The following is a 13,394-nucleotide window of genomic DNA, read 5'->3' as shown; positions in this document are numbered from 1 at the left end:
TGTTCTCTAAATTACCGGATGTATTCGGCGTCTGCCACCGCTGTCCCTCCCGCCCAAACAGATGGATGATGACCCATCCCAATTGTAACCTCGCATCTCTCCTATCGCTGTAATGACACTCCGAATCTTCCTATCAGTGGAGCTTCGCCTATCCGGCGTAAATGGTGTGTTTTTAACGAGGACACTGCAGCCTCCGTCATTGCCTAAGAGATGCACTCTACATTGTGTTCTGTTACACGTATAGGTATACCACCTTTTGAAAGCGCGTTTTAATGTTTTGGGTTGTTTTTTTCCGGAAATCGAGTTCTACTGACTGTTTACTACTTAGATTAAAGTTAAAAAACAAAAGGCTGTGAAATCTAAACACAAGGGACTATTGTATTGATGTGAAACAATAACATCAACTTTAGAAACACAATCTCTCCAAAGTTCATTATGTGCGCCAGAGATTGATAATTACACATAGATTTACGAATGAAGCCCTCTCATAATCACAGACGACGACATGATAAGCACATTAACAGTTACACTGGGGCTAAATGACAGGATTTGTTAGCAGATTGGAAACACTTAATTGAGAGAGAGAGAGAGAGAGAGAGAGAGAGAGAGAGAGAGAGAGAGAGAGAGAGAGAGAGAGAGAGAGAGAGAGAGAGAGAGAGAGAGAGAGAGATTTGCCTTTCTCAGAATAACTTTAACCAGAGACCATATATTAGATTATTATATTGTCTCTGCTTTAACCATACATGAAAAAACCCCGTACGTAATCTTTTACACACACAACACTACCCCTCATCCGAACACACACAACAGACTAGGATGAAACGACACTACATGATAACAACATATATACCATCATGGGCGGTGGGATGGACCGCTCGCCCAAACCAAGCCCGTGCGCGTTATAGTGAAACATCGTGGGAAGGACATTGTTATATAGCACTCAAACAGTTACTGAAAACGAGTAAACGTAAGAGTTGTGTAAGATTATGAACCATTCACTCTACATGACCAACTACACCGCTGCACGTGTGATTCAGCTGATAGATGCGACAGGCATTCCATTATGTCTGACGAAAGCATCCAAGATTGGTTCTGCAACTGCGCCGTGAGAAAGTTTACTACAACTTACCAGAACTGACGACAGATGCAGTAGCCGCTGCCACCAACATCCACGAGAGAAGAGAGGCCATGTTGGTTCTGGTAGGGTTCAAAAACAACGAGAAAGTGATGGCCCGTGTCTGCTTTCAAAGGATATCGCTAGCGGGTTTAAATATACGCGTTACAGCTAACGACTCGCCATCGTTCGGGGCAGCTTGGTGGAGTTGTCGTTCTTGAGCAGATGAACTCACGTGTGTGGAATGTGAAAGAAGCGCTCGGAAAAGGTGTATCTATTTCAATCTGACATGCATCATCGCCGAGAGTTAGATCATCGCCAGGGAAGATGAAGAACTATCATGTGTTCATATCACAGGACATAGATTAGCGAGGGACGAGAGTGAGTGAGTGAGGGAAAATATGCATGGTACCCGGAAGAACAGAATACAGAAGGACAAAGGAGAGGTGGCTCACGGAAGAAAGAGAACTATAAAAAAAAGTACTGTCGGAAATTGAAAAAAACTGTTTTTAGGCTGTATCGCTGTATCCCTAAAATTTACACAATTGCAAATAGCATATGTCGAAATAACCCACTTCAGCCTAACTGGGCGTTCAGTGGGATGCGTAATACGATATCCAGAAAAGCATGTTTACTCGTAAAATCGGGCAAAACTGAGAAAAATACGAATAGCTGCTGGAAACAATAGATCAGACTATAGATGGCAATTAGGTCGCTCAGCCAGGTATGACGACGGACCGTCGACTCACCTGGCATGAAATGCACGTGCTGCCTACAGGCACAAGGGGTCATCTCAAAGATATTTTGTGCTTTTTCATGTGTGTTGACTATGTCTCATCTACTGATTAACATCTTACGTGTCTTTCTTTCATTCAGTTTATGTTGAGATATGTAAGAGAGTATGATACCCCAAACCATAGAACCGCATCGTAGTATACAGGTGGCATGACCACCCGAAGATCGACAGGACTGGATATTATTTGTAAATTGTTATGACGTGCCGTGTACCTCCCCAGTATAATTGCCCTAAAGGATTATCTTATCTTAGCTGATATCTCTATCCCCGTGCCCGACCCTAGGTTTTGCTTTTGAGGCGACCTCTCCTATCTGTTTCTTTTTATAGTGACAGTGAGACGGCATGGTAGCTACATCCTTAATAGTTTCGGCATAAAAGTTATTATTTTTTACGTCAGTTATCGTTTATAATGAATCTACGTCTAATTTCAAATTGGGCATTTAAAAAGTGTCCTTTGTAATACAATATCGTCGCACACTAATTTGCATAAAGCCATGGTCTGTTCCAAATAAGTCTTTTTGGACTTAGAAAAAACCCCGCATTGCTCATTTCGGCACTAATTTCCCCTCAGTAAAGTCCTTTTTCTCCGTTTCCTATCTCTCTACCACTGAGACTGTAGTTAGGCCGAACTTAGTTTAACAGATATTTTACACTTTCACATTTCAACTACATAAATTGTAGAGATAAATGAGAAAATATAGTTTTCTTTCTATTTCCGACAGTACTATAGCAAATACATCTGTTGTGCCATGTGGTTTTGTGCCGCTTACAGTAATGTTCCAGCTATGTTGAGACGGGGTATACAACAAATAGACTAAAGGATTGTACCCATGTGAATGGAACCCGTACCGTTTGTGTGATGTGCTTAACCCACTAAGCTAACCAAATGGCCCCTTGCCCGTTTCAGTTTGACTTAAATATGAGTAAGCTAAAAACCAGAACAACGCTGAGTTTGGATAGAGGTAGTAACTGGAGACGTCATGGTTTGATCAGTACGTACAGACACTCGCCACTTCATGGCTGATGTATGTCATACCACCGACTTAACCGCAGCCCCTCGTACAAGTATACTTAGAGTCATGTAAGAGTTACGTCCCTTGAATGAAATTCTGTCTCGCATAAACGGTACTAGATCTATAACAGGCGTTATTTATTACCCGGATTCCCTAATACCCGGGTTCGGTTCCCCACGTGGTTACAATGTGTGATATTATTTCTGGTGTGTCCGCCGTGATCTTACAATGTTGCGAAATGCGGCGGAACACTGTAATCTATCTTGGTGATATTTGGTCACAGAAATTTCAACTTGTGGTAAGAAGCAACAAACGGGATCAACATCTGGTAAGCTGACTTGGGTGATGTAGACTACATTGCCCACATTGCGTAGATCGATGCCCATGATGCCAGCCATTAGTATAGACCCAGTCATTTATCGACACCACGGCGCTTTTATGTGAGTAAATGAGTGAGTTTAGTTTTACGCCGCACTCAGCAATATTCCAGCTATATGGCGGCGGTCTGTAAATAATCGAGTCTGGACCAGACAATCCAGTGATCAACAGCATGAGCATCGATCTGAGCAAATGGGAACCGATGACATGTGTCTACCAATCCAGCGAGCCTGCACCCGATCCCGTTAGTCGCCTCTCACGACAAGCATGGGTTGCTGAAGATCAATTCTAACCCAGACTTTCACCTCTATCATTGAAAAATACATTCTGAAATCTGAAGTGAGAAACAAATTTGTAGATCGGATGTCATCGCACCCCCACGACCATTACACATGCTTCAACCACCATATCTACCTGACCCATATTATTTATCATATACCATACCCGTGAAGGTCCGGGTTAGAATAGCCCTTCAGCAACCCATGCTTGCTATAAAAGGCGACTATGCCTGTCGTAAAATGCCACGGGATCACAGGCTCGCTGGGACACATGGTTCCCAATTGCGCAGATCGATGCTATTATCACTATCCAGACGTAAAATATAGCTGAATAACATTCGCAACTCATCACTCACTCGCTATCATATACCACCACCACATAGCTGGGATTGTATTAACTATGGCGTAAAATAACATTCATTCATCGTTCGCTCGTCACGCCGAAGACCCGGGTTCGATTCCCCACATGGGTACAATGTGTGAAGCCCATTTCTTGTGTCCCCGGTCGTGTAACTGCTGGAATATTGCTGAAAGCGGCGTAAAACTAAACTCACCCACTCATTGGCTCATTACTGTCCCAAAATCTTGTAAATACTATTTTAAGCTGCACAATTATATGTGCAAATTTCTACAATCGCTTCGTAATAGTTGTTATATTGATAATTTACGACTAAGCTGGAGCGCTATTCTCAGATTGAAGGGCGGTGGGGTAGCCTAGTGGTTATAGCGTTCGCTCGTCACGCCCAAGTTCGATTCCCCAGGGTAGAGTGAACTCATTTTTAATGTCCCCCCACCCCCACCCGTAATGTTACTGGAATATTGCTAAAAGCGGCGTAAAACTAAACTCACCCTCTCACTCACTGTATTACACCGGTATTGTACAAAATGAACCGTTTTAATTATAACTGAAAATCCATATTCAGGTGCTTAATAAACAACATCTTATCGACCGGCATCTTTATATAATTTCCATAATGAATAAGATTAATTTACAAATGATATTTTAGTCAATTATCATCAGCAAAACTAGATCTATCAAAACTAAAACGCGCACCTGAACTTTTTGAATATTCTTTGAAATAACGAGCCAACCTGTGAAAATCCTAAATTATTCAATGTTAGCACAAGTATAATATCGCGAGATCAATATTAACTATCTAGAATTCATACGTTTATTCGAAACACTGCAACGGATACGTGGAATTAAATCCTCAAGTAAATCGAAGACCAGAAAAACGACTCGGACGGGAGAGCGACCACTTTCTCATCTGGAGCAAGTGCGCCGTGTGCAAACGACCCGAGCAGGGAGCGTTTCTTCGGCAGGGTGCAGTTCCCAGTCGGATCAGTTGTCTTCAACCATTCATCTTTGCCAGCAGGTATGATTTTACACACGGTAGTTTTATCAAATACCACACCGACCCAGAGTGACGCATGCATTGAACCAGGCTTATTAGACTGAGAATCTTTCTCGACAGATGGTGCGACGGCGGCCATTTTGTCTAGTTGATTTTATCACAGCAGTAGAGCGCTCGCCCAAATCGAAGCCACGCATATTCGTTCTGTAAGACTATATATGTTGGCAGGCATTTGCATGGAACAAGTTGCAACATTTTGCGGTGATTTAAGTCTATTTGGCCATTATCTACAACAAGAGCGTAGATTATGTTTTGTGTCAAAGGTCAATATGTTTGTCGGTAGCGTGATCTGTAAATACTATGCGTTGTCTGCCGCCCTTTCGGAAGCCATGTTAGATTTTACGGACGCTTCGTTTTGAGTGAGTTCCATTTCACTCTCCGTCGTAGATTTATATTGTGTATGTAAATTTACATGAATCGATATTTCTGGTGCATTCCACTCAAATATTCATAATGGTAATGGAACATATACAATTATTAAAGAAATGCCGACATACAGTAGTTGGCCATAAGTGAGTCACCATTAGTGAAATTCCAAATAACTTGCATGTTAATTAACTCTTGCAAGAATATTTTTCACAAATTTAGTTTCTGTCGAATTTCTTTCAATGCTTATCTACCAGCTGGGAAATCATCTCAGCTACATACACATAATTTTCATTCAATTTTCCGATGATTATTAAGAAAACTGAAACTATGTAAACAACATATATTAGACATACCAACCAGGTTTAACATGGCTGTCTATGGGATAGATTAAGATTAAGTTATACTTATATATGGTGCTTAGTCAGGTGTCATTCGATAACTAATCAATGGAAAGATGAATGAAAATTATGTACACGTAGCTGAAGATGATTTCCAAGATGTTTTGCAGAATATCAAAATATAATGACTTCTACTTAATTTATGAAAATTATTCTTGCAACAGTTAATTAACATATAAGTCTAGAGAAATTTCACTACTGATGACTCACTTATGGCCAACTTCTGTAGTTCAAATTTCGTAACTTTATGTTATATTTTGAATTACACTTTCTCAGTAAAGCACAGATTATAGTACTTTTGTTAATAAAGGGGCACTGATCCAGAGCAATTTCCGTGGACTGGGTGTTGCTTTTGTTGAGTGAGTACCTGGATGATATCCCAGAATTCTTGACTGGTTCGTGACTTCTGTGGCGCCACCAGCATGTGCAACTGATGGTATTAGTATAGATTGATCAACAAAGAAGAAATCTTGTTTACTCGATAATATTTCCATCTGCATTGTTTTGATAACAACATTTTGAAGTTTAATCATCTGCCAGTGGTAAAAAAATGTTAGGAGTGAGTATAGTTTAACACCGCTTTTATCAATATTCCAGCAATATCACGGCGGGGGACACCAGAAATGGGCTTCACACATTGTACCCATGTAGGGAATTGAACCCGAGACTTCATAGTGACGAGCGAACGCTTTAACCACTGGGCTACCCCACCGCCCTAAAAAATGTTAGGACTAAAAAATAATGAAGTCAATGTACGTCTTTGCATTTCGTCTTATAATCTCATTAGTTTATTATCATATTTGTATGCATTTTGAAACTTAATAAAATGCACACGATTTGATTATACTTATTGTGAATTTTTTAACATGGCTGTAATATGTAGACATTTTATGGATTGCCAACATCGATTATATATTATTTCACACACAAGCCCAAAGTGCGACCAAGTGTATGTTGTCTGTTTCCTTAGACTTCATGCGAAAAAAAAATTGATTCTGTCTAATGCTACAGCGAATGAATAAAAACAAAATGCAAAGATTTAAATTAAAACAGACTAAAGTTACAGCAACAATGTCTGGCTATCTTACCTTGGTCGAGGGGCGGTGGGGTAGCCTAATAGTTAAAGCGTTGGCTCGTCACGCTGAAGACCCGTGTTCGAATCCCCACATGGGTACAATGTGTGAAGCTCATTTCTGGTGTCCCCTGCCGTGATGTTGCTGGAATATTGCTAAAAGCGGCGTAAAACCAAACTCAGTCAGTCAGTACGTTGGTCGAGGAATGTATCCATCAATATCCACATAAAGGAACAATATGCCATTCATATGCAGCTGACAAAGAATCCCACTCTATCATGTCATGTGTCTTGTAACAGTCTAATATGCAAAAAGTGATATATCCATTCGGGTTTTTCACACTGGTGTATAGTCCCATTTGTCACTCAAGATAGCACACCTGGCAACTAACTGCATGATGTCCGCCATTCTTTAAAAAATAAATTTGGTTAGCCAATAATGAGCAATCAATCACTTTACGACAGGGTATATTCAGTATAGATCTTCATACATAAACACTACCCTTTGACATATCCCCTTTGCAAGATAAAAGCAATTAATCAATCAGTTTGTTATCCTTTAATCCTTAGATCGATGTTTGTTTTATAACGCATCTGATAATTCCTCTTGCTGCACTTCCATGCGCATATTACATAACATGTAATACATTTGCCAAGTCAGACCTTAATTTATGATGTTGAGTATTTACTCCAGACATGAGAAAAGCCAAATGGGAACCTTTGTCCTGTAATCTGAGTGGTGTTGCCACTAATTATACCTGTTATAAATTCATTACTGACCATCAAGTGAATGATGACAAATAACATGTGTGGGTTTACCACGAAACAAGGCTAACAGCAAGGGAGTAGTAATCGTTGTATTGCATGGAATAGTGATTGCCTGAAAAAACCCTCATGGGCCGACACTGTTTTGAGAATACGAAGGGAACTTCATTGTTGCATAAGGAATAAATATATGCATTTGCTGTGTACTTAAGTTAAAAACTGTATATACCTATTTACCTAAGTAAATTTCAGATTTATTTTGCAAATAGCAAAGTGGGGTTGTTTAGTTTACGGATTCTAATACATTAAATGTGTGTTTTTAATATCACGACATAGGTAATAAACATCATATTTTTACATGATTGAATATCGAGGTAAAAAAATATTATACCATCCAGGCATTAGAAAATCTGAAAAAGTTTACACAGCTGGGATTCTTTATTACAATCAGACAAGAACTACCGGGCATATTTTCAAATAACGGGCATCCGCCCTGAATAGTGTCCCACTGTTTCGATTGAAGAAATTTTGCCAAGGTGGACCGTAGCCCAGTCCCTGAGTCAGTCACGGTCAAGGGAGCAGGTACTGACTAGCCTGTAGCTTAGTTTTGTAATTAGACTGTTGGCGAGAAACATTAATCGCTCTGGATAAGTGACCCTGAGTTGAGTCCCAGGAGGGATTCGAACACTCAGTCTCAGCATGAGGCACCTGAATGCCAGAATACTATGTCGCGATCTAACCCACTCAGCCACCATGGCTACTTTACTGAGAAAGTGTAATCCCAATTATAACATGTTGCATTTGCTGACTTTCTAAAGGGCATTGGGTATTCACGTCCAGTTTTGATGATAAACTGCTCATAAAAAGATTAGCGTGGGAAGAAAAACAACAAAACTTAGACATAAATCATAAAGGTTTGTTTACTATTAAAAGTAACTATTTCATACATAGATCTAAGTTAATCAAATAAATCAGTCATTAAAAATGATAATGTTTTCAAGCCTTGCTACAAAGTTTGTGTTTTGACCTGACAGCAGGCTAAACCACCACTGAAGCTGTGCAACTTGAATGCAGAAAGGTTTTTAACGAAAGTCCAGCATGTCCAGCAGACATGATATTTCTGATAAAATCTGAGGACATTAATTCATTTCTTTCACATGTGGTGCAAATACATATTTATATAATACATCCTCAACTCCGCTTAGAGCATGTCCCGGTGGCATGGAGTTCAGCACTATATACATGATGTAGGAGGCCAGTTATAATTATCATCATCAAATGCTCAATAGCCAGATAGTGCTATGAACATAGATTAGGCTTATATGGTATAAGGATTAATATGGTTAAGATCACCTAAGCCCTGAGATTGCTTTGTATAAGAACATATTTTGCTAACTTAATAACAGTATGAAACATTTTGATTCTAGCTTCACTCAATGTCTGATTGGTTAAATTCCGTTCGGTCATCTCGTGTTTGATTGGATGGTTATAGGTCGCGTAAAGGTTACCTAACGTGACCTTCCACAAGGTTTTGTTAGACTCAGTATAGCAGCGTAACGAATAATACTGAGGCTAAGTTTACTTAGACTGCAAAATGGATAAAGTGTTCAGTCATCACACCTATGACCGGGGTCCAATTCCCCTTATGGTAAAATGTGTAAGGTCCATTTCTGGTGTTGCCTGCTAGATGTTGCTGAAACTAAAAGTGGCATAAAACCATACTCACTCACACTATGAATGTTTCAAGATGGCACTTGTTGTTACCCTTCCTGGTGCCTGGCGGGGCGGAAGGGTAGCCTAATGGTTAAAGCGTTGGCTCGTCACGCCGAAGACCCGGGTTCAAATCCCCACATGGGCACAATGTGTGAAGCCCATTTCTGGTGTCCCCCGCCGTGATGTTGCTGGAATATTGCTAAAAGCGGGGTAAAACCAAACTCAGTCAGTCAGTCCTGGTGCCTGGCATTAGTGGATGAACAAGGATTGGTCAGGTCAGAGTGACATACTGTAAGTGTGGCATGGTATCTCAGTGGGGTAGATCTAATACACTTAATAGTGACCTATATTAGTCTAAATTATTACGAACAGACACGCACACACATGCACAATGCTATATTACACCAATAATTTTAAATGTGATATTTCACTTCATCTCTCTCTGATATGACTGTTTTGTCAGAATTCTCTCACTCAGTGTGGTGTATGTTCCAGGCAGCTGTAACAAGCCATCCTAGTCAGCATGAGCTTGGATGACAAGAGCACCCAAACAGCTGCAGCTGACTGGATCTTCTCTGAGGGATCTGTCTGCAACTTTATCATCAAACGCCGACCAAAGACATATGGCAACAAGACCTTCATCCAGCCCAAACCCACAACACCCAGTCCCATACGGGAACACAAGATCTTCAAGACCAAGAATCTTCGGCAGGAACAGGATAAGAAAAAAGATGATAAAACCTTGCATTTGTCAGTGACTCTGAAGGATAATCCTGTTAAAAGTTCTTTACCTACCAATGACAGCCAGTTGTTGAACCAGGTGAGCTACAGTTCTGAGAAGACCAATGCATCTTCCCAGGTTGACAGTGCTGAGCTCACTGCAAAGGTGGATCAGGGCACATCCACAACCAAGGCCAAACCGACCAGGCCTCACTGGTCAACTGAGCCAGGGTATCCGAAAATGCCGGTTCCACTGGCTGGCAACTCAAATCCATTCACCCCAATCATCAAGAAGGTCAACCGAGTGGCTGACTTTGTAAGTGATAATACAAGTGTGACTACATCTGGGACTCATCTTATGACAGGACGTTCCAAAATACCAGGACAAGCTTCTGAAAGTGTTTCCCCACAGTCAGATACTGCTGCTGGTGCTGATGCTGATGCTGATGATCCTCCTGAAGAACCTGCAGAGGTTCAGGATGAAGAACAGGATGATGCTGAAGAGGAAGAACCTCAGCCTGAAGCCAGTATGCCTAAAAGGCGTGGACGACCAAGGAAAAAGAAGGGTGTGGGTGCCAAGAAAAAATCCAAAATAAAAAAAGTAGAATCTGATGAAGAAACCACAGAACAGACTCCTGGACGAAAAATTTTGCCCAAGGTGCTGAAATGTAAAATTTGTTCAAGGAAGTTTTCGACTAAAAAGAATCTGAAAAATCATTCCAATGTTCACCTTGATAAGAAACCCTTCAGATGTGATGCCTGTGGTGCTGAATTTACTTTGAAGCTTAACGCTGGTGATCCACACCCGGCGCCACACTGGCTACAAACCGTTCAAGTGTAACAGCTGTGAGAAGTCCTTCACAAGGTCCACGGACCTCACCAAGCATGTGCGATTCACACAGGAGAGAAGCCATTTGAATGTGAAATATGTCACAAGAAGTTCACCTTAAACAGTCATTTGCGAGCTCACAATTTCATACACAATGGCAATAAGCCATACAAATGTGAGCAGTGTGGGGAAACGTTCATCTACCCAAGTCATTTGAGCAGGCACATGATAAGCCACACGGAAAACCGCCTTTAAATGCAAGCAGTGTAGTAAGAGTTTCAACAGAATGGATTCCCTGAAGAAGCACATGTGGACTCATGAAACTGACCGACCACATACCTGTAAACATTGTAAAACACTTTTACTCGCCTCGAATACCTGAAGTCTCACATGCGTGTACACACACGAGAACAGATGTGTCAGTGCTCTTATTGCAGCAAGGAGTTCACGGTGTGAGCAGCTTGAAGCGCCATCTGTTGTCGCGACACAGAGGAGAAGGTGTATCAGTGTTCCGTGTGTTCGCAGGGAGTTCACTCGTCTGTATGACTGGACCAAACACTCAATCATACACACTGGAGTCAAACCGCTTGAATGCACTGTCTGTGGCAAAGGCTTCACTGTGAAGGGCTCTAACTATACACTACAGAGCTCATTTTAAGCCAAGGAAAATTGATGAAGTTCGACATTAGACAATGTTGTGTGAGATGAAATTTGTTTGAGATAAAGTTTTTTGTTTTGGAAGAAAGTTGATGCTAATTTTAACATGTTTAAGAATCTCAGTGCTATAGTTCACATTTATGTGATGTAAGCATGGTAAATGGTGTATACCTCATTCACAGTTGTGTGCAATTTCAACATCAACCTGCGGTAACAGTAATTAAGAGTTCTTGTACAGAAATCAACTGTACATATTTATTTCAGATCTAATATATTTATTTGCATCATTAACTTTGGAGGCAATTTGAATTTTGATGATTAAAGTGAATGTCACTTACAGTATGAATCTGTGCAAACATTTTGCATTTTGTGTATTCTAGTCACAAGGGATTAAATTTATTGTTGGTATTCAAAGTCTGTCGAGACCACTGTTTATGAATATGCATTCAATGTTGTATATGTGTAGTTATGTGATTCTGCTGTTAATAAATGGGCCAAACCATCATTTGAGCCTGTTGTATATCAATTTGCATGTTGTATCCAAGAAGTGTTTGTTTCATTGACACTTGAATTAAGTCTGTGAACAACCTTTTGAGCAGCTTTCTTTGTCAAAGATAAAGAGACCATTTTACATCAACTATGACACACAGGGGCCTGTTTGAAGTATTGGATGTTTTTCATCAAAACCCTTCTCAATAGATACAAATGTGTATAAGTATCGGGAATGGTCTCTGATTTTAGGAAAGGTACAGATGGTCATCATTTTAATCATATTCCTGAAACTGACAACCCAACCCAACCCGGACCTTGAACCTGTCACAATTATAGATGTTTTGAAGGTAATTGAGAAAAACCCAACAACAACAAAACTAAAAAATATCAGGAGCCAGGTTGCTATTGATGTCTATTTTGGTGACCATTGTTACTGAAACTAGAATCTGACTTTTTGATTTGTCATTTCCTTCTTACCTTAAGTCAGGATTAAATTTGCCCCAAAGCAGTGACAACTTGAGAGTTACTTTAAACAAAGTTGTGCACTACACTTTACAATATTCCAGCAGAGACCATATAATAGATCTATTATATGGTCTCTGCTTCCAGCTATATGTTGATGGATTAACATCAAGATCATTGGTCCACACAAACGCCACACTCAGCAATATTCCAGCAATATGGCTGTAAATAATCAAGTTTGGACTAGACAATCCAGTGATCAACAGCATGAGTATTGATCTACGACGTGTCCACCAAGTCAGCGAGTTTGACCATCTGATCCCATCGGCCACCTCTGAAGTGACATTGGTTGTAGATCTTGACACTGGTTGTAAATCATTAATCGTTGTTATTGTAAATCAGCACACAGAATACTCTAACTGCAGAAAAATCCATGATTTGATGAATCCAAAAAAGCGTTCCTTTATCATTTTCCAGTTTTCGTCACCAGCTTTGAATAGGGCTGTGGTGATAAAAAATGGAAAATTATAAAGGAACGCTTGAATTTTTCTCTGATCCTTTATTTGTTTCTCTCAGTATATTTTAATGTTGATTACTGTGTGAGTTTATTTCACCGTCACGATCAGTTATGTCCCACTATATTCAGCTGAAGTTACACAATCAATCAATCAATCAATCAATCAACGTTATTGCCTGAAGTTTACAAATATATGCAAAACATTATGGGGGTGTTTTTTCAGAAATATATCACATTTGGGACTATTACTTGAAACAAATCCAGCAATTATCCAGCAAATATTGACTGACATAGATATGGTAATTGCTTTACATTTTCCTGATACTATTCTGAACCAGAAACAACATGCGCAGTTTGGTTTTATCAACAAGAGGTGATCTACCTGTTTCACCATACAGCATATATG

The 13,394-nt window shown here is 40.1% G+C and overlaps 2 protein-coding genes and 1 long non-coding RNA gene across 3 annotated transcripts in view; 2 read left to right on the top strand and 1 right to left on the bottom strand.

Annotated features, from left to right (window-relative positions):
* The window catches only part of LOC124252897 (neuronal acetylcholine receptor subunit alpha-10-like), a 22,021-nt gene extending 20,459 nt beyond the window's left edge, over window positions 1-1,562 (bottom strand). Inside the window, exon 1 of the mRNA XM_046686579.1 lies at window positions 1,130-1,562. Coding sequence (XP_046542535.1) covers window positions 1,130-1,190 — 61 coding nt within the window. The 5' untranslated portion in view covers window positions 1,191-1,562. The remainder of the gene's footprint in view (window positions 1-1,129) is intronic.
* The window catches only part of LOC124252900, an 18,336-nt gene extending 4,942 nt beyond the window's left edge, over window positions 1-13,394 (top strand). Inside the window, exons 2-3 of the long non-coding RNA XR_006892053.1 lie at window positions 11,670-11,673; window positions 12,928-13,394. This is a non-coding gene — a long non-coding RNA (uncharacterized LOC124252900). The remainder of the gene's footprint in view (window positions 1-11,669; window positions 11,674-12,927) is intronic.
* LOC124252899 (early growth response protein 1-A-like) lies at window positions 4,861-11,054 on the top strand. Its single transcript, XM_046686580.1, has 2 exons — window positions 4,861-4,955; window positions 9,807-11,054. Exon 2 carries the CDS (start codon window positions 9,835-9,837, stop codon window positions 10,870-10,872), a length of 1,038 nt encoding a protein of 345 aa, XP_046542536.1. The 5' UTR covers window positions 4,861-4,955; window positions 9,807-9,834; the 3' UTR covers window positions 10,873-11,054.

Source organism: Haliotis rubra, unplaced genomic scaffold, assembly GCF_003918875.1.
Source record: "Haliotis rubra isolate DU_JTF1 unplaced genomic scaffold, ASM391887v1 Scf529, whole genome shotgun sequence".
Taxonomy (NCBI): Eukaryota; Metazoa; Mollusca; class Gastropoda; order Lepetellida; family Haliotidae; genus Haliotis; species Haliotis rubra.
The sequence above is the reverse complement of the archived record's forward strand: the minus strand, read 5'-3'. Positions and strand labels throughout refer to the sequence as shown.